At 46.8% G+C, this 22,475-nt stretch overlaps 1 protein-coding gene across 1 annotated transcript; it reads right to left on the reverse strand.

Moving 5' to 3' along the window:
- Nucleotides 1-10,543: 10,543 nt before the first annotated feature.
- On the reverse strand, nucleotides 10,544-20,367 carry dag1 (dystroglycan 1). Its single transcript, XM_030374674.1, is given in 4 exon segments — nucleotides 10,544-14,336; nucleotides 14,338-14,649; nucleotides 15,034-15,591; nucleotides 20,251-20,367. Coding segments are annotated over 4 exon segments (2,499 nt in total). The 3' UTR covers nucleotides 10,544-12,824.
- Between the last annotated feature and the right edge of the window lie 2,108 nt (nucleotides 20,368-22,475).

Raw genomic sequence — 22,475 nt, forward strand, 5'->3', positions numbered from 1 at the left:
TTCTGCGTCCAGTTTTCATCCGCTGCAGTCTAGGGCTTCAAGCAATAACAAAAAAATATTATCAAACATACAGTCCAAATCGCATCAAGTACTTCAATAATCAAACGAGCTACGGTAAAATTTTAATACATTTTCCAACCAGCCTAATTTTAAGAGGCGATCCAATGGCTGCTTGATAAGAGTGTAAAGCCTAATATAATTACTGAGTGAACACATCGCAGAAATGTGTTTGAATTAAGTGTTTTTGATTAAAGGTTTGATTAAAATATCATATAAGAAATATTAAATTGAACTTCATTTCATTTAATATATTCTTTTAAACTATTTGTCAGTGAGCTTTCAGTGCCTATTTGGAAATGGCAGAGCTTAAAACAAGGATTTAAAATATGGAAAACACGAGTACTATCAGAGGAAGATAATTAAAGCGTCTTTATGTTTTCTTCTGCAGCATGCTGGATAATTACCATCCAGTCGTCATGAGTAAAGAGTTAATTCAAAGTTTATAATTGTATTTTGATAACATTCAATGTTTTGGGGTATTTTTCTGTTGGTAGAACGCATTCAATCTAATGATTAAGGCTGCCCCCAAACACTGGACAAAGAGCATGTTACGAATCGTAACACAAGGAAAGGCTTTGCTGTCCCATAGGGTGATGATATGAAATAATATCTTGTTGAAAACGTGAACATAGTTAATTTAACAAACCTTTGAAAGGATAAACCTTGGAAAAATTGGTATGTTGGTCATTGGTATGTTGATAAAATGTAATCTCCAAGGTGCCAGCGTGAATCCAGGAGCACCGTCCCTCTGACATTTGCAGAATGCCAAACAACCCACAACAACACACAACCACCACACACAAACAGAACACAGAACCCTCTTGCAAAGTAGAGGGGTGTCGGAGTCATATTGTCTGTGTGTGTGTGTGTTTGTGTGTTTCGATAGCGGTATGCGCGTAAGTGAACTTAATTGTGTTATAGCACTTTAAAGCTACAGCTGATTGCCCCTGCGTACAACGGAGAATTAGGTTGACGTCGCGTGGAAGAGGCCCACAGGAGGATCTTTATTTTCTGCATAATGAAGGGATAGTCATCGTGTTTGTTTGTGTGTGTCCGTGTAAAAGTAAGAACAAATGGAAGTTATTAAATATCTACAGAATAAAGCGATCCGTCCACGACTCCATCACCCCGGGGAATCATGCTCTCTCTCTCGTTCAGCTCTCCCTGTGCCGACCGATGGCAGGAAAACACAATAAGAGGACATGATGGCAAAACTAACATCGAGTAAAGTGGGTCAACCGGTTCGATTTCTTTTGTCTTTCCAGTAACATTTCAAATGAGTTCTCACTCCTAACCTCGAAGAACTAGTAGCTCCTTCCATCATTCGTTTTCCTGACAAAGTCATCGTCCAGCCAGAGAGCTGATCCTCTGTGGTGTGCAGAGTTACACGTGTGCCTCTTTAAGTTTCGATTGGCGGAGTAAAGCAGACGTGCCTTGAATGTGTGGCGCCGGTGTGGGCGCCCGTTGCTGTGCGTCATGCCCCACTCAGGGGGGCATCCCCTGATGTTAATGTAGATGATGATGTAGATGGGTGGGGCGCGGTGCTGAGTGAATGATGGGTTCAGACCGGGGCTAAACATGGAGTGTGATGTGCGGGACATCTGCATACATCCCTCCGGTCCCGTCTGCGAGCCACCAGTGGAGAGTCACACCAAGGTTGATGGCTCTCCCGTTATTGATGTGACAGAGGGAGGGAAAAATGGAAAGGGGGGGTAAGAAAGGATAAGGTTGGATAGAGGATAAAGAAAGTGTAGAGGGTACGGGCATGATGTATTTATGGTTTGTATTCAGGTCGATGATGTCATGCTCTAAATCTGTTGTCCTTGAGGGATGACTTTGAGATTCTTCTACCTGGACCCCGTTTCCCTGTCATTTTGGGTCCAACTGACCTAATGTAATCCCGATTTTTGAAATTGGTCCAGTGTTGAGTGAGAGGGATTCAGCGGCACTGCATTGTAGCCCTTTGGTGAAATGGCGCCCCTTCAATGTACGCCCTCTCAAAGTGTTTGTGTCTGCCGCTGACCTGTTCAGATTGTTTTTATGAGTGACAACCTATGGAAAGGTTTCCCTACGGACAAATACAACTTGATTATTTACCTTTCGCATTGATGCGGTCTGTGTTGTTGTGTCTCACCAAGTCGCGCTCTGAACGGCTGACTTGTGCCATCGGTGCAGGACAGACTGAGGCAACTAGGACCACACCTCAGAGAGTAGGGCAATAGACGCTCACTGTCTGTTGGCCCAGTTTGTCCATCCCCAATGCCAACCTCGTTGGGTTTGCTAGACTCATCTATATCTATCTCCCCTGATGAACACCGTTGCCTAGACAACCGATGGGTCCTACAAACAAGAAAAATCAACCTTGCCGATCACAACAAACAGCCTGTCAGATGCAAAAACAAGTTACTTTAGAGGACATTGACGTGGCGACTTTTGGCCCATAAGGTAACATCGCAGCCTGTTTTGTTGCTGCAATGGCCGGAACACTCGCTCAGTACTCTAAATAATGGGACATTAGGGCTACAAAATTCAGAATTCATCATCCTATCCAATCGTAATCAAATGATTCGGATGTATTGATCCTTTGCGGTTTTATTGTCATCTACTCGTGATTAATTGCTGTTGAAACTCTCTGAAATTGATTATCCCTCTCCATATGTAATCTAATAATGTCACTCTGAGATCAATTGAGAGTCCAAGAGCAACATTCCGGGGTGTGTGTTGATTTCACCATACTTGTGAGTCCTGTCTCTGGCCATCCCTCGCCCATCGACATTTGTGTTTGTCAGGACATTTTTGGGTGGTGTACACAAAAAATTACAACGATAGCATGGTACCAATCTCATATTGACAAGGGTAAGCTACAATGATTGTAGACTGTACAGGGTTGTCTCGTAATAATGTAATGGTGGCGCTAAACCACCATGCTCCTTTTCAGCGCCCAACATGTCACATTTCAAAATAGGGCTGTCGTGACTCGGGATGGAATTGATGTCGTCCTTCTATCTCATTTAATATCCGAATAGGTTAGAACTCATTATTTGAATGATGATTGAAAAGCAAAACTACAATATCAGAGCTGTTTGAAGGAAGGCTTTGGGTTTTAGATCCACTGTTGGCAACCCTAGCCTTACACTTTGTTTTGAAGCATCAGTAACCGAGTGCACCCAGTGCCACCACCAATGTTCATGAATTGTCTTTTAGTTCCTGTATAGAGCCTATGATCAGGCTGCTAAGAATACCATTGAAACGGTACAACCCTCATGAAGCATTGGTAGTCTAATCACCCTTCTTCTCAGAACTACTTAAAACATATTTTATCCTGTGTTGACCGGTTGGTAGCTACAAATTTGTTCCCCTCAATTGAGTTAAATGTAATAACGTTTATGCAGATTGCACTGTGTGCCTTCCTGGGTTGTTTAAATGTGTTGTTTATCACTGGTTGTTGATCTCACTTCATTGGTTCACTTTCACCCTTCACAAATCTAATAGTTCCTACTTGGCTTCAGAGTAAATTGCTTCCTAGTAATGAAATTGCATTCATAGATAAAACTAAACCTTTTATTTATAAATCGGATGGCACAACATTTCCCATTTCTTCAGTTTAATTTTTGTGTGTCAGGTGTGAGTTTATGATGTCGAGGTAATGATTTCAGGGTGTTTAATTCAATGATGTTGTATTCATGATATGTGATTTTTTTTATACTTGTTAATGCATGTGTGTATACGTGTCTGTGATTGTGTATTTGTTTGAGTGCGTGTGTGAGATGGGCGATGGTACTCTATTATTACTAGTCAATAGTATTGACTACTGTTGACTAGTATTGAGGAGGGCAGAGTGCTGATGTCATAGTTTAAGATAACGCAAGGCTGATTGACAGCTCTACGGACAGACAGACAAGCAGAGAGTAACAGATGTACAGATGCAGAAGGCAGACAATGGGAATCATCAGAGCAATGACAGAGTAAAGCAGTGCCTCGGGTGCTCAGATCCCTGCCTAAAGGTCCAGAGTTCAATCGCCAACGTCTGCGACCTGCCCACTGCTCACCATTGCCACGAGGCCTCACCCTGACTCTTAAACGGCCTGTCTCTGTGTTAACCTAAAAGTCTTCAGGTTTGCTAGAACCACTATATGTATCTCTCCAGATGAGCACTGTTGCCTTGACAACCGATGGGTACTACAAACAAATGAAGGAACAATGATGAATTCTTCACATGAATTCTACATCATAAGAATCAACCTTGCAGATGTACATCTGATGAAAGAAGGACTCATTTCCCATTTCTGTCGGCATTGTCCAACCCGGGAGACAAAACTGTCTCAGAGCTGGCAAGGTGAGAAATTCTTCAAATGTGAGTGAAGGAGAAGGAGATGGATAGAGAGAGAGCACGAGAGAGAGAGGTGGGGGTGTCTCGGTAGTTACATAAGTACAGCCAACAGGAAATATATAGCCACAGCAAATTGGCATTCGGAAAAGTCTGAAGTCTTCACGCACACATTCTCTCCCCCCCCCTCCTCTTGCTTGCTCTCTCTCCTTCTGCTTCCCTCAGACATCCTCCAAATGTGCTTCCTCGATAAACACCCGTTTGTTTTCACACACACACATACATGCACGAGACACACGTGCACCGTTGTACACACACACACACACACACACACACACACACACACACACACACACACACACACACACACACACACACACACACACACACACACACACACACACACACACAGACACAAAAAAGAGACACACACACACACAAAAACGACACACACACTCCTTGCAGATGATGGGTTTGAGGGAAAGCAGCAGGAACTCATCAAAACGGAGGATTGGAGCGTTTTAAAAAACAAGACAAGCGCTCATTATGTGGCGTACAGAAGTGCTGAGGCAGAGAGATGGGCGAGTTAGGTAGATGGGTGCAGGATAGAGGGAGATGCTGAACGAGACAAGGTCAGGAATGACAAGATGAGTGATTGGAGGAGAGCTCTTCAAAGCCGAGCCTGTGGAAATCACTGCTGCTGTGCAGCCTGCAGACAGGCAGACTGAAACCAGACAGACAGAGACAGACGTAGAGACACACCTACAGATAGACAAGGCGACAGACACATAGAGACACACACATGTTGCTAGACCTACAGATAGACATGGAGACACAGACATAGAGACCAACAGGGAGACAGACAGACAGACGTAGAGACAGACCTACAGATAGACCTAGAGACAGACATAGAGACACAGACATATAGATAGACAGACGTATAGATAGACCTACGGATAGAAATAGAGACAGACGTATAGATAGACCTACGGATAGAAATAGAGACGGAGACATAGAGGCAGACAGACGAATAGAGGTTGAGATATAAAGATACAGGCAGGGAAACATGCAGGCGGACAGGAGTGCAGACAAATAAACAGGTTGTCAAGCAGGTAGGCAAGCAGACGGACATACAGGATTGTAAACATCGGACGTGACTTTAGACTGCCGATTTAAGCAGACGATCTACTCTCTGAAAAAGAGGATCATTTAAACCAGCACAGAGGATATCTGCAGAAAACACAAGACGGAGACGGTCATCCTTTCAAAGTAGAATCTCTAACAAGACCACAAGACACCCACTGCAGGGCTATCATGCCAGGATTTTATTCTCATTTTTCGCCCCCGATCGGTTAAAATAAGACGTTACTCATGTTCGCCCAAAATATCAAATTCAGTAATTTGCTCCCGACCCACGAGCCCGTGGTCTTCAGATGTGAGTGGTTTTATTGACCATATTGTTTCTCGAGTGGCGTGGGTGTTCCCCTGAAAGCCTGCGCAGAGCCGTGTTCCTCTGTTGGACAACAAGGCTCGGCCTGACTTATCTACCGACACGGAGAGAGCCGTAGAGCGGCCGCGGGTAGATGGCCAGCTGAAGATAACGCTGTAGGAATCGTCTCCTCCTCATGCCTCATGCCGGCTGCTGATGAGTCACCAGCTTACCTGAAACCCTCTGGTCGGTCAACAGGAGTAACCGCCAGAAATAGAGAGAGAGAGAAAGATAAAGAAAATCGGCCCTATGCCCAAACATTTTTTTTCTTTTTTGTTGGCTTTGAAAACATCCATTGTATCAAAGCTTTTGACGCAGAATAAAATATATAGCACTCCTTTTGTAATGGTTACAGTCTGAGCGGTGTTGGGTCGAAAAATGTGTTTTGTCTGCAGTTTGAACCGTAGGAAAAGCTTGGCTGAACACCCCCAATGAGTTATAAGTACTGTATAGCAAACCACTGAAAATGTCTACTTTTCACTGAACATTGTATTAACAACATCGCCAGCTCAGGGTTAGCCACTTAATGTGACCCATATACCCTGCCCGTCGCACATCAATAGCACTTTAAAAGCACTCTCACAGAATGCATACACTCCATCATATTGCTCAACATTTATACTTTACATTGCAGTCGAATGCTTTTGTGTTTGGTCCAGGGTTCATAATGAGTTGATTGGTAGGGCAATTCATGACCAATCTGCACACCGGCATATACTGTATATAAACAAGTATGCAATAGACACAAAGTAGTCCACAATCGACTTTAAATGTAAATTTTTAAGCATTTAATCCCTAGTTAACCTATAGATCGTATAAGAAGTCAACTTTCCGATCTAGAATCAAGTATCGAGGTGGCCAAAATCTGATTTGAAAACACCACACTTCATATGGTGTGTGCTCTGCTCAAGAAAATAGAATCTGGTTGGAAATTTGGCTTTTTTCCTTTCCTATAATGTAAAAAAAAACAACTGATCAATGGTCACCACATTTTTTTAAACGTGACTAAAACAACAAATATGAGTGACAGTTTCCCTTTACATTATTGTCATTATTAGACAATAGACTGTGGTGTAGAAGGGAGGAATAGTCGGCCTCCTCACTCCATTTTCCCCTTTCAAGGACATTGAAGGACTTTACTTAGACCGGTTTGTTGGATTTACAGTCAGTTTAATGATCCATCAGGTCAAAAAAAAGATGTCGGAAATGGGATCTTTTGTAGCTCAGGTTACCTCTGCTCCCCCATCAAGTCCACACCCTGGCACTCAAACGCACAGCAGTAAAGTTTTATACCGTTCGATTACTGAGAAAGAGGGGCTTTCAGTCAACTCAATTTACAATTCATTAAGTCTGTCACCACTGCCTTGCTTGCAATAAATCAACTGCACAGAACTTAATGTTGCTGACGAACATCGCAACGTTTCCTTTTGGGCCAGGTATCTCGTACGGTGGCTTGTAAACGCTATGATCCGCGGATAACTGAGGTGGTGTGTAGGTGACATGGTGGAAGTTCGGTTCAATACTGGGGGACTGTAAGGTTAACGGTTAACCTCAGGAGGATGTGTGGGTGTGGAACAATCACACAAGCCAGTGGCTTGGAATTCCTGTGAACGCACCTCAGGTAATTGCACTGCGACTCTGATCTATGTGCAGTGTCAACAGGAATGGTTCGTCATCAGACAGAATGTCGACAACTCTGTGTAACCCTGTTCTGGTGTTAATATATAACTAGGAAGGTAAAGGATAACTTAGGCCAGACATGGCGGGTCTATGGTAATGGTTCTCTAACTTTTTCGACTCTACGATATTCTTTGAGCTGAGCACCCCCTTAACCGACACACAAAAACAAAAATAAACATAAATAATGTATGTGCATGCAATGTATGCTCGATTTGGTCTTTCTATTTTAGGGATTGTTGTTCCCTTTTTCCCCGCAGAGAGGACGGCTGTCCCGATTCCGGAATAGAGTTCCTCCTGAGTTCACAAATCAGTGTAAGGAATGCAAATAATATCCCAAAATAATCTTAATCTCAACGACCAGGCCCACTCGTGTCCATGTTTTCTGGGCACTTTTTTGCGTGAAAGAAAATCAGCCATAGCTTCCACCAATGCAGACATATCCAAAGCCAATTAAATCCGTATCATAGGTTTAACTGACGTCTTGGTCCGTTGACAACATTTGAGCACCCCTGACACACTGTTTATTTTTATTCGCGCCCTCACCGCGGAGCCAAATGACTAAAGCAATCTCAGTCGGCCGTCAAAGCGTTCTGGAGGTTCCCACTATCGGCCACCTTTGTCTTTGATGTCTTGTGGCGTGTTCAGCGACCTTGCGATTAACAGCTAGCACTGATAGCTAAGAAGCGCTGTATCATCTGTTCCCATAACTGACCCTGCTCAGAGATGTGTGTTCCTGGAAGCGATTGCTATACATGGATGCATTTAGTGTTGTTGTTCCACCAGCTTTAGGCCTGAAGATACATAACCCATCTGACCTGGATTACAGGCAGGCCGTTGAAGGATGGTATTTTATCTATGACCGCTTACGGCTCGAATAGTCTTTTTCTTGTATATACTCTTTAAGTTTCTTGTAAATAACAAAAGGAAAATGTTGACAGAAAAACAGAACGCATCCAGTTGAGTTTTGTTGCACTAAATGACTAAGTTAAATTACTAAATTACCAAAAGTACTAGTAGTTTTTTACTTAATAAAAAACTTTTAGTTTTCAATAGCTACAATAACTATTCCGTTAATGCACCTTAATTAATCTGTTAATTATTGACGGCGATTGGACATTTGTGTTGCAGTCCTACCCTCCCTTTCTTATCTCCCTCTCTCTCTCTACAGCCAAAACACACACTCCTCACAACGGCTCCGTCCGTCTTGTGTTCCACATTGGACTTGATTGATTGGGGGTCCCATTAAAGGCTGCGTCATGAAACTTAGTTAGTACTTAGCTACAATGAAACTTAATGACATCCTGTTGCTTTGAGGGGCTTTATTTTAATAGATATTGCAGCCTTTACACAGGCGCCCTGATCCCCATAAAATGTCTTGTCATGTCCTGGCAGTACACAGGTCCCTGTGATAAGGCGGTCTCAATCAAACCCAGACCAATTGGCCATTAACCCCTGTCATGCCTCTGATGTGTTTATCCATTTCAGCGACTAGCGTTGCCTTGGGAACTCATCCATCACTCGTTTTCCTCGCTGACTCCCAATTTAAATGTCGCCCGCAATGGTCAGAGGCGCAGCAAGTGACAAATTATTCAACATTTAATCAATGTGATAAGTGATCAATGGGAATGGTCTGATGTTACAAATGAGAAGGGAAGGGATGGTGAGAGAGAGGGAGAGAGGGAGAGAGGGGGAGAGAGAGGGGGAGGGACTTTCTATTAAATCATTTATTTTTGTTTGATCTCTTTTTTAATATCTACTGTCATGCAGTCTCTGCTGTATCACCCACATTTCCGATCTGGGATAATAAATTTCTAATCTTTATTATTTAGCCGAAGCTTTTATCTCAAGCAACCTGCACAGATTAGTATTTTCGATTGATGTCATTAAGGAGCAGGTAGGGGCTACATTGATCTCTGCAGGGTGAACAGAAATGTCTCGAATTGTCAATCGGACAGATGGTCGACCATGTCTCTTTAACCCTGTTCTGGGGTTGATATATAACTATGAGGAAAAGGATAGCCTGTAACATGGCCCGTGGACCATCCAAATCCGTCCCACAACGCAGTGTTTCCAATAAGTAGACTTTACTTGGGCGTGCCGCCAGGTGTTTTAACAGCCTCATAGGTATATTATGCGGCCCAATTTCTCATTTTTAATTTAGCTTTTATAACCGTCTGAGCGAATGACGCCATCTGTTAAGGAGCAGGTAGGGGTTTAGCCTGCTGCTCAGGGACGCCTACAGGTAAACTGCAGACACTAGGGCCGGACCCAGAGCCTCACGACTGGGAGTCAAACACGCTATCCTACCCCTCCGTAGCACGACTCTGTGCACATTAAATCGTTGGCCTGCTGGGTAATTTAGTACAAAAGAGGGCGAAGGTTAGACTCATCGCATCGAACCCCGAGATCCTAGATGGCTGCCAGATACGGGGGAGTTTGTGCGAGAACCCCATGTGGACAGATTGATTGATCAATACGAAGTGATTCATCAATAGGAAAGCTAAGTGGCGGTATTACATGACAGTGATGAAACGGCACCTTCACACAGCATCAATCATGTGTTGACTTGTGATGCCTGTTCCCTCACTACCTTGGTTGAGCAGGACTTAAGCCCTAACATTGGTTAAGAGGTGGTGGTTTGACTTGTATCACTTTAGACACTGTCAATACTGTATGATTTTAATAATCTAGTTTTGATCTTCGATAACTTTAGCCTAATCTATAATTTCCATCCATTCTGCGTTTCCATTCCTCTCATACTGGGTATATAAACACATATATTATTAGTTTTGAAGATTTGAATAATGTGAGTTACTGAGGTTTTTCTGAGATTGATGTCTGCAGTTCTCATTACTATCGTAGCATTGCTGGTTCTCTGGAGAGCTAGGGGAGGACGTGTTGTCCTCAAACGTTTGTTGGGACGAGCCCGCGTTTTGTTTCCTCCTCTTGTCTTGTGAATGCATAAACGGACGACAAATGCTCAGGGGTTTCGTTCTCAGTACCAGTTTTGTTTTATTATGACAATGCACACTTAATAAGCAAAGGAAAGGAAAAAAAACGGTTGGCATTGGGCGGTGGAACCCAGACCACACGAGGGACCACCCCCCCCCCCCCCCCCCCCCCCATCCCCCCCCACCCCGCCCGGGCAGACGTCTGCTCGGACGATCGTTATTGCAAAGGGTCAGTTCGAAACTCACCGGCAAACAATAATGAAATGAACGGAAAAAAAGAAATGAAATAAAATGAGATGTGTGGTTACATAAAACATGGGTCGTTCCAACCTTTTTTTCTTAAAGAGCCGGAGTTACGTTTTTATATGCAAACACGCACGCACACACGCAAACACGTACATTTTTTTTTAAAAATAAAACATTTCAAATATGTGAATCATGAGGACAACTCAAAAATATGTGTAAATAAGTGAATCAATCCTCTCTACACTAAGATTTTTACAAATTGCAGAACACTAATCAACTGTGTTTTTTTTTTTATTTCTTTCATAATTAAACAAATTTGAAGGTTGTATCAAAAACTTTGTAAAAAAATTAGAGATTTTTCAGTGTGTTTTCCCCCTGCTCTGGTGATAATATCTTGTGCAGACATTACTCCTTTCTTTCCCTCCTGGTCTCTGTCTCAGCCCCTCCCTGCAGCCGTGGGTGACCTCTCAGATGTGAATATGTGAACCATCCCCTTCAGGGTAGCCTTCCCCACCGGCTCGTTACATACAAAAATAATTATCGCTGTCCTAAAATAGACGTATAGCTCTCCCCCTCCCGTGCACGTGAAGAGCTACTCTGGAAATGCAAAAAAACTATAAAGCAAAAGACACTAAAAACCGAAAGGCATAATGGTGGCCGCGCGTTGCTGCTACGATGCGATCAGCGGTCGATGCTCGCGAGCAGACAGCCTTTGTTATTGTTATCGAGAGACCTTTAATCAAACCAGGTGAGATACGCATACGTCAACCGATCAAAAGGCTCGGTTGACTTGTCAGTAGGTTGTGATTTGACATTTAAATCGGTTAAATAAAGATTTCAACAAAAGCATTGTTTTCATAGAACGTCCTGGTGTGAACGAGACCTCAGACAAATGTAGATCATGCATACATAGATCTAACCCCCAGCCCTATCTTGTCCAGGAGATGGAAGGCAAATAAAAACATAAACAAACAATAAGCGGATTGGTGTCATAGACCCGACATGACAGCCATGCGTGTTTCAGAACGATTTGGCTTATCGGAAAACAAGAAGTCCTGCAGGTTAATTCTCTGAGGCCTACAATATTATTTCCTCTTTCCTCTCTTACAACCCCCCTAAAATATACCACTATCTATCTATCTTCCAGATATACAGTGTTTTTCTTTAAAACTAACAAAGCAAACAAAAATCAAAAATCATTTATTTATGAATTTCTACTAATTATTTTCAGGCTACCACTGTTATTCTTGATGTTAATAGACAGTGTGATAAAGGAAACCAATGGACAGCTCGAGTTAAAAGGCAAACCATACTGAGATTGAATAAACACACGTGAGCACATGCACACGCGCACACACACACACACACACACACATACACACATTAAAGCACGCACACGCAGCCCTCTCTTTGCCTCGTCGTCTGCAGGTGAGTTGAGATTCCCACGATAAGGGCTCTCTCTGATATCCCGGCGCTCATTATTAAAAAACACTTGTGCCTGCAGTGGGCTGGTGGCTGGCCATTGTCTCTTCATATTTCTCCAAACAAGACAAAGGGAGAAGTGTTAGGTGGAAGCAGTCTGTCCTTGGGGTGTGATTGGGGAGGATGGGTAAAACAGAAAAGAAAGGAGGAAAAAAATATAATAAAGCCAGGATTAAAAAAGAGAACCCATGGGGGAAAGAAATGACATTTCTGTGGCCAGAGAGAGCTTGTCCCTTCTCCCAACTGTAGCCACTGTCCAGCCACAAAGCCTGCGAGCAAAGTGTGTCACAAAGCAGTTTGTCCTCTGCAGGCTGCCGTAGTGGCCGGGGCCAGTACTTCAACAGTAGTCTTTCACCAGCTCGTATTTGTCCCCAGATCAGTCCATCGGTCGTTTGTAAAATCCCTCCCGACGTACTTCTCGTATTCCCCTTTCCAAAGATTAGTCCATGTTTACCATGTGGTTGTTTTAGCACCTCTTATCAACCCTCCCGTCCTACATATCTAAAAAGAGCCATCCGCGAGGAGGCCGTCCCAGCCCCTCAGGCGTCCTGTCCCTCGTCCCCCCAGGGGGTAGAGGGCCGGGCGGCTCTTAGGGGGGCACGTAGGGGGGTGGCGATCTGTAGGGGGTCATGTTCTTTGGCCGGGACCCCTTTCCCTCCATGGGGGTGGTGAAGGGGGGAGGGGGCTGGTACGGCGGCGCGTTGGGGTCCTCATCTCTCAGGGCGGTGTACTCCCCCAGCATCTCGTGGTTGAGGGGGGTGGTCTCGGGGGAGGCCATGTTTGGGTACTCCGGGGGCGGGAGGGGGGGCTTCTCCTCCTGCAGGATCAGCGGCATGCTGGACGAGGGCGGGGGCTTGGAGTCGTCCAGCTCGTCGGCGAAGATGATGGGCACGCCCTTCTTGATGAAGGTGGCCTGGTCCTCGATGGTCAGCTTGCCCTTCCGTTTCTTGCGGTAGCAGATCATGGCGATGATGCCGGCGATGAGCAGGATGGCCGCCACCACCACGGCGGGGATGACCGTGTGCAGGTAGACGTCGTCCGTGCTCTGGCGACCCGTGCCCAGGGCCGGCGTCACGGCAGCGGGCTCGGGGATGTCGATCTCTCCCGGTGGGATGAAGGAGTAGGTATTGCAGCTGGCCCTCCCTCTCACCTTGACGTCCAGCGGTCTGAACTCGGGGCTCATGGCGTTCTTGAAGCTCTGGACAGGCCTTCCGTCGGCGTCGGCCAGCTTCTGGCTCATCATGGTGATCTGCTCGCGGGGGCAGGGGTGCTGCGGCAGGCTGCTGTTGGTCCACTCCACCACGATGGAGCCCTTGGTGATGTTCCTCAGGCTCACCGTGCTGCTGTTGCGGTCTCCCAGCGCGTACGCCAGCCTCTTGACCAGCAGGATCTTCTTGTGGATGTCGTTGGTCACGGAGCGCGGCTCGCCGTCCAGGCGGACCGTGAACGTGACGGGGCTCTTGTCGTTGGCGGGCCAGCGGTTCACCCGGACCTCGAAGGCGTCGATGGCGTTCAGGCTGCCTTTGTCCGCCGCCTGCATGAAGTACTCGTGTTTGCCGATGTGCTGGGCCTCCGGCAGGCCGTAGAGCAGCTGGCTGGTGGTGTTGAACTGGATCCAGGAGTCCTCGCCCACCACCTCGTTGTGGTTCTGCCTCAGCGTCAGACGCAGCTTGTCCGTGGTGCCGTCCTCCTTGTCGAAGAACGTGTCCGAGGGGATCTTCACCTCGAAGTAGGTGCCCACCAGGGCGTTGACCTGGTCGATGGGGTTACGCAGGACGGGCTTCTCGTTGTTGGGATCGGGCGCGATGCCGGACGACGGGGTGGTGCGCCTGGTCGGCTTCATCGTGGTCACCTTGGGTTCCCTCGGGACAGGGGTGGTCTTGGGCTTCTTGGGCTTCTTGGTGGGCTTCCTCGGAGGGGCCGGGGTGGCCGTGGCCTCCACGAACGTAGGCCGGGTCATGGTGGGCTGGATGAGAACAGAGCTGGTGGTCTCCATCACTCTGGTCGGCAGAGGCGGGACCACCGTCGGGGTGTGGACCACGGAGTCCCGGATCCGGATTGTGGGTTTGCCAGGCAGGGGGACGGGCCCTCTCACGGGGGGGGGCGGAGCTGTCGGTGGGCCCGGCGATGGCGGGAGAAGACAGCGTCGGGACGATCCTCACCGGGGGCTCCACGACGCTGGTCGGGGGGACCACGGTCAACAGGGGTGTCGGTGTGTTGTTCAGGGCGCGCCTGACCCGCTTGGGGATGTGGGGCTTCTTGTTTGCGATGTGCCAGCCCACGACGGGGTAGCCCAGCTTGGCCGACATGGCGCCTTCTTTAGCCGGCTTCTGGACGCTGTGGATGTTCGGGACACTGCCCTGGTCCAGGGAGCAGCCCAGTTTCCAGGACACGAGAGCTCCGTTCTCCACCACCTTGACGGGAGGAAAATGAATTAATGAGTTGACAGAGCAGATTTAATGGTCTAAAAAACTGGTAATTAACCAAATTGTTTGAGTGGATTGTTCAAGCGGCAATTCAAAGCCAATTATCTACACTTTATATATTTACTAAACTCCCTTGATAGTGTTAACAAAAAGTAAGCAAACACTAAGCGCAAACCGAAAGGACTACACAAAGCAGGATACACTTAGCAGCACACATCATTTGGCCCTAATTCAAGCTCATTTAATACAATTAGCAATAGTCTGGTTCCCTGCCAATGCCATTGTCCCTGCAGGTTGATTTGCTTCAGTGTTGGGTTATTCAATACAAACGAGGTGTCACGGTAACCTCCGAGTCATCCATCACCGGCTCACCTTCTTGGCGTTTCCCGGCCCCGCCATGAAGGCGGACATGTCGAACAGCCGGTTGTTCACCACGGGGAGGATCCTCATGTTCTGGAGCTCCACGCCCGAGAAGCTCCTCATGTCGGCCAGCAGGGCCACCCGCTGCTCGGAGCTCATCTTGGTCAGGTCGGCGTCCAGGATGACCGTCAGCACCGTCACAGGCTCCTCGTTGCCGCAGACGAACGGCAGGCCGCTGTCGTCCACGCCGCTGGCCTGGTTCAGCGCCAGCTGGCTCGGGTCCACGTCCAGGAAGTCTTCGGGGTGTACCTCCACGGAGAAGAACTCTGTGGGGGAGGGCGAGGAGGTCTCGGTGTGGTTGGAGACGGAGACGGAGATGTAGTAGACGCCCCTGTCTTCCTCCAGAGGGAGACCCTGTAGCGTCCGGCTGGCCGCTTTCCACTTCAGCCATCTTGGTAGAGACTCCTTGCCGGTCTCAACAATCTGAGAGAGAGAAAGAACGAAAACATGCACTGTTATTAGTTTTGGTTTAACATTTGGATATGGGGGACAGACATTTAATGAAAGTATCTACTAAAAAAGATAAATAAACCGTTATCTATGCAAAAGAAAAGTATATTTGATATTTAAAAGACGCTGTTTTGTTTCTAAGCTGTCAGGAGAGTTTTCTTTGATCGAAAAAATAAATGCAAGTATATATATCTCTGGAGCGTTCAACCGCAAGGTCCTTGTTATGTAATTCTCCAAATTCTCCAGTGCTGAGCTTTTTCCAAGTAGAAGTATTCTTCCAGCCGATTCATCGGTCTTTGTCATGAGATAAGAAAATACTTCTCCAATAATTGCATGAATCTCATGCCTTCTTGAATTGAATTCCACACACATCCACGCACAGACAAACGCACACACACTCACACAATTCAATTAATCGTTCTATTTGGTCACCGGGTGTCAAACGTATCACAAATGGGAATCAAACCCATAACCTTTTGCACAACGTGTACTCCCCACAAAACCCTGTTTCAACAACCACCACAACAAACCCGCCAATATCCATCCATAAGACGAGTTAAATGCTCACAGGAGGCCTCTGAGCCCCTGCTTGGATCCAGCTAAAGCTCCTGAAAGCTAAAGAGGCTAGCTTGGCTCCGGTCATAGCTGACGACTCGCCAGAAACAGCAGGGCCGACCGCGCGGCCAAACCCAGCGGTCTGTAACACCAGGCAGGCTGCATCCCTGCCCCCTACACTCTAATTACGTGGCTAATAAATCCTGTGTGTTAAATTTTTAAACTGAAGTCCCTTGGCCCATCATCAAGGCTGGTAATGGAGGAACAGGGGGACGTACGGGCATTAAGCAAGCACACACCTGCACAGGCATGCAGGCATGTACCTACACATGCATGTGTGCACGCTTTCCTATGTAAACGTGCCCTAAAGCAAGAGAGGCCCAGTGTGACATGTTCCCTGTGGCCAGGCATGTCGCACAGACACAGACACAAACACAGGTATGCACACTCACACACAGACACACACACGCGCACACACGGATGTTGTGCGCGTGTTGACATACTATTGACCATGAAGATATTTAATAATTAAAATAATAATCTGCAACTATTCAGTATCAAGTATACTGGAAAACAACAGATTATTTTCTGATCCTCCTTCTCTTCCAATCAGAACCAGTTCCCTTTAGTTATTTTTTAAGAATTGGCTTATTTTGCCTGAAACCAACGTATGAATGAACACATTAATCTGTTAATCCATTTATCCGCTAAGGTTTTTAGATAATCACGTAACGAACCGTGATCTAATTAAGTTATACTGGCATGGTTAAGCATTGATGAAGGTAAAATAGATGTACGACTCTGGCAGACTGTCTGATGAATCATGGCAATTCGTTAAGGTCAAAGATGGAGACGTTGAATATCTGTCGACGTTATATTATCGATCATATGACATTTCAGAATCTGTCTTATCAAGTGAGAACGTTTCTTGGCTCTTCGCCGAGGACGAATCGGTCTTGAACAACAATCAGCCGTCCGGCCTTGTGGCCTGGTGTCAGATCTCCATCGTTGCTATAACCCTGTGTTATGGCAGCTAAAACGAACACAGCAGCCATAGGGTTAAAGTTAGTACAACCAATTGCAATGCTTAACACTAGAGTTCTTAGTTTCAAGACTCGCCTACAGCCAGATATGAGACAACCTTCTTAAAGACAAATATAAATGTAACAATGGAAAAACAAGTCTTTAAATAATATTTGCACCCCTGTTCAGGTAGCAATTTCTGAACTCTATTTCTAGGTGCTATTACCCTCCTGGAAATAGACGCACTCAGACAAACGCACACATGCCAACACGGCGTGGGTTGGTAACGCAGGGGTCTAAAGTACGTCTTGATTGCGATTGAACAGTCCAAACTAGAAGTGTTGGTTTGTTGGGTTGTTCTTTTAAAACCGTTGTCCTTATTGCTCGGCAGATTGCTTGGGTTTCTACCTGGGCCCGTTCAGAGACCGCCTCCCATTCACCTGCTGACTGCTCAGCGCGGGAGCAAACGGAGAGAATGCGTTTGCTGCAGCGTCGACGGTTTTTCATCAACCCCCTCACCCTTTGTGCAAGTCAGGGATGAGGAAATAACGCAGACATAGGGCGAATGGAAATTAAACGGCCACATGTTTTGACAGTCTGGTCTTTTATGCAACACTAGGTGTCTCAGGTGTGTGTGTGTGGTGGTGGTGGGACTGGGCTACATTGATGGTGTACCTGGTTGATATTGAACCTGAACCCCACCCCAAAACCTCCAGGGATAATTGGTTACAGAAGTCACATGACTAACACGTATGCAATAAGTTAATGAAAGGCACTCTGGTGTGATGTCAGATCTGTTCAGTGTTCAGTATTGCCTTGCATTATAATTTTACTGGGAACTGTATGGGTGTTTGGGGATAGCTTGCTATGCTACTACACTTCCATAGGGCCGATGAATACTTCTGAAACCGTGCTAGGCACTTATGGTACGGGGCCAGGATATTCTAGTGGGCTGGGTGTTTCAATCCTTCAGCAACATGCCTAACCCCGACCTGCTTTGCAACGATAAGTATCCAAATTCCCTTTTTTTATGAGTCTCTTAATAGACTGATAATAATAATAAAAACCCAAATATGACAAGCTCAAGCACTTTCCTCCATTCCCTTCTCCACCCCCATCCATCTCCGTTTTCCTGATTGCCTATCATGGAAGTCCCAAATCCCCCAATTAATATAAAAACGGTGTGCTCCCGTGTGTCTCCCCTCCCGGGTTCCCTGACACAAGCAGTCTGAGCCTCGAGGTTATTAGCGGTTCCACTGATCCCTGCATACACAGCGCACACAACCCCACAAGGTTACCTGCTCAGCCCCTCTGAGAGGCACCTAGGGACCGCCTGCATCTGGGTGAGGATGCAAGCCCATACAGGAGAGGAGGACTTTAAGGCCCAATCCCATTTCTGCCCCTTACCCCTTCCCCTTACCCCTTCAAAACAAGGGGGAGGGGTAAGGGTCAGGGGTATAAATGGGATTGGGCCTCAGAGTAGGGTGGAGGAGGAAGGATGGGGAGATGCTATTTTCTACACATCCCCCTCGAACCTTGCGATCATATACTGGAAGCAGGGAGAGGGTGGGGAGAGGAAAGAGAGAGAGAGAGGGGGGGGAGAGGTGTTATTCTCCCTGCGCCTCTTTAGATTGGGGAAGAAGGGAGGAGGATTCAGTCCAGAGAAAGAAAGGGAGATGGAGAAGGGGATGGAGGTAGGGTGAAGAAGCTGTCAAAAGAGGGAGAAAGAGGGAGAGAGAGAGATAGAGATTCTGGAAGAGGGGATAATGCAGTCAGGAGAGGGAGAGGGAGTGGTGTGTTGTGGAGGAGGGTCGGGGAAGCTATTTTCTAGGAAATGGCTACAGTGTTGACAAGGGCAGGGCTTAGTCAACACATTAGCATAGAGATGTAGCCGCCACCGCCGCTAATGTCTTTAAACCCAAAAGAGATGCAGGGGATTTCACTGAGGCTGGCCGTCACTGGCGGAGGGAAGGAGCTTGGTAGGGCGCCGAAGAAAAGCCCTGCTCCTGGTAGTCAGTGTTGAACCTCACGAAGCCCACACTTCTGTTTCGTTGCGTTACGAGATTCAGAAACGTATTAAGCAAAGTATAATTTATAAGGAAATAACATTGGCGCAGTTGTCAGCAATAATACAAATCTACAAATAATGAAATGGAGAAGAAAAAGGTGATTTAATGTGCAGACACACACACAATACGACTCTGTCCAACGCTACACTGAATTACTGCCCCACTAATTGGTTAAGAACCCAGGCACGCAGAAAAAAGTTTTCTCCTCATCCAAGTTACTGAGGTGTACTACCTGACAGGCCAGCACACCTGGCATGCTAATCAGGGGGAAATAGAGTTCCACTAGTTTCACTTTGTAAGGACAAACAATTAAAGCGCAGCTTCACATTAAGAGTCCCGTCGACTCTCCGCCATAGCTCCAGGGCAGATTCCTTTCCTCGCGACAGGGGACCGGCACACATCCGACCGCATCTGCCGCGCCTGTTAGCATTCGCTAAGTAGGTTAGCCGATAAAAAAAATCCCAACACTTTTATTTATCAGTCGAACCCACGGGGACCACCAAGGTCGTTGGGGTACGGGAGAAAATAAAACACAAAATAAACGAGGGGGGGGGGGGGGGGAAACAAGATGGACCGAGAATGGTTCTACACTTCATATATATGTTAATGTAATGTATATATATGGAATATATGAAAGGTGATTGCTTTAGGGGCCAGGATATTCTAGCAGGTAGAGCGTTTCACGCACAACCAGTTGTCGGTTGTGGGTTTGATCCCTTATCCTGACCCGAACCCTGAACCTAACCCTAACAATAGCCCTGACCCTTACTCTAACCCTATCCCTAACCCTATCCCTAACCCTATCTCTAACCCTGACCCGAACCCTTATCCTAACCCTAACCCTAACCCTAACCCTTACTTTAACCTTAACTCTAGCCCTGAACCTAACCCTTACTCTAGCCCTAACCCTTACTCTAACACTAGCCCTAACCCTAACCCTATCCCTAGCCCTGACCCTAACCCTGTCCCTAAACCCTTATCCTAACCCTTACTCTAACCCTAACTCCAGACCTGAGCCTAACCCTAACCCTAGCCCTAACCCTAACTCCAGCCCTGACCCTTACAGTCCCACGGTCTCGCGGTGCGCCTCATCGAGCAAGGCGCCGATGTCGGTCGCCTTGAGGCCCACTGGGAGACCAGCGGCCAGTAGATGGCTCCTAATCAGCCCAGCGAGGGCAGGGTACGCCATGGGTAGGGTACGCAATGGGGGTAACTCGCAGAAGGGTTGATTGTCTTTTGAGGAAGATAACAACCGGGGGAGAGTGGTGACATCACACGCCAACATCTGTGCCCCCCCACCGGCGCCCCAGCGGGGGGGTTCATGTGTCTGCTCACGCTCACTCCGGCTGCCTTTTAAAAAGTCCTTAATTAAAACGAGGAGCGGTAATCTCATCAAAGAGCCGCCCGGACGCTTGATCACGTCTTTAGTGCTGACACGTCCCACACGTGCACGCCTCACACGGATCGCACGACAAACACACACACAGGCACGCACCCACGCAAACATGCACACATAACCGAACGCACACATAACTGAAAAGCACACGAAACCGAAACATACTCACGCACACACTCAACCAAAACACACTCACACACATAACCGAAACACACACATAACTGAAACACACGCATACACATAACCGAAACACACACACATAACCGAAACATACTCACACACGCATACATAACCGACCCCGCACGCACATAACCGAAACACATACACACCCACATAACTGAAAGACACAAACTATTTGGAGAAACACACACACACACTAAACGCCTACATAAAAACGGATACACTCAAATAACCGACAGACACAGGTGTGCATGCACAGTGCACACCCCACACACACACACACACAGACACGCGCACACACTTACTCACACACCACATACAAACTCCATCACACGTGCAGCGTTGCACGCACGCACACACACACAAGCGTGACTATCTGCGTAACGCGCTTTGTGGCGTGACGGCGTTATAAATAGGACGACAAAACGAAACAAGATCCTCACAGACCCTTGTGATTGAGAGGCGTGAAAGCGTGTGGGGCGGTATCGTATATAAACATCACCCTTGTCATAACCTAACCCTCATTTCACATCCGGCCGACAGCCCCGATGGCTAGGGGGGCAAGAGGCCCCTGAAGTATGATGATATTAGTGTTGCGACCAATGGGAGGGCAGGGATTGGAGTGAGCCCTGATTGTTTAGTGTTATGGATGGGTACCGAGAACGACGCCTTTTAGGAACTGCAAGCACGTTCTGTTCCTCTCTTACCTCTCTCTCGCTCTCTCTCTCTCGGTGAAGAAGAATATTGCCCTCTCTATCCCTCTATTGTTCAATCGCTCTCTTTCCCTCTCCATGTAAAAAGGACATTTCCTCTCTCACCCTCGCTCTCTGTCTCTCTCTCCAGATGAAGAGGAAGAATCCTCACTAGCTACTCTTTCATCCTTTCTTAATTTCCTCTGCCTTTCATCTGTTTGCTTTGCTCTATCGTTGTTATTCTCTCTTCCTTTGTTCTTTCTCGCCCTGCAGACAGGTACACTTTTGCTCTCACACGCACCATCTCTTGTCAAGCATCGACAGTCTCGTCTTCATCAAACTAAAGAACAATTCCCCCTTTAGTTTATCCTCAGTGACAATAAAAATCTCATCTCGGGGGAGAGGAGAGGACGGGTGAGAGAGGGGAGGGATGGAGATAGCAGCAGGCAGCGGAGCAGAAAAAGAGAGCAATGGGGGAGAGCGAGAGGGTGATGAAATCAATGGAGAGGAATCCTGGACCACGCTGAGATTAGGAGGTTCAATGGGAGAGAGGGATGGAAAGAGATGACGAAGCAAGGGTGAGAGGGACACAGATGGAGACAGAGGGAAGTGTGGCTGTCCCTACAGACATTAAGATGTATGGAAGGTAAAGACGTTGAGTCCCAATGAAGACAAAATGCTGTGGTACTGGAGGGGGACGGGAGGCGGCCATTGTGGCTGGAAACACTCGGTGACAGTTTCATAGATGGTAGGGGGGAGGGGGGGCTGAGAATGCTGAGAAGGGGGGAGCGAAAAGTAGGGTCGAGAAACAGAGAAGTGACAAATTAAATGAAAGGACTTCAATCGCCATCGTTTTTTTTTCTCTCTTTTTCGTGTGCATATCTAAGCCATTAAATGTAAAATGGAATGGCACTTACTTCTGCAAGAAACCAATTCCCTCCCTCTGTCATGAATATTTGATAAACAACTGATCTTACTGACATGAAGGTTGAATTTTGGAGCGTTGGTTAAATCCAAGCTTCTTGGGGC

This window comes from Gadus morhua, chromosome 13, assembly GCF_902167405.1.
Source record: "Gadus morhua chromosome 13, gadMor3.0, whole genome shotgun sequence".
NCBI lineage: Eukaryota > Metazoa > Chordata > Actinopteri > Gadiformes > Gadidae > Gadus > Gadus morhua.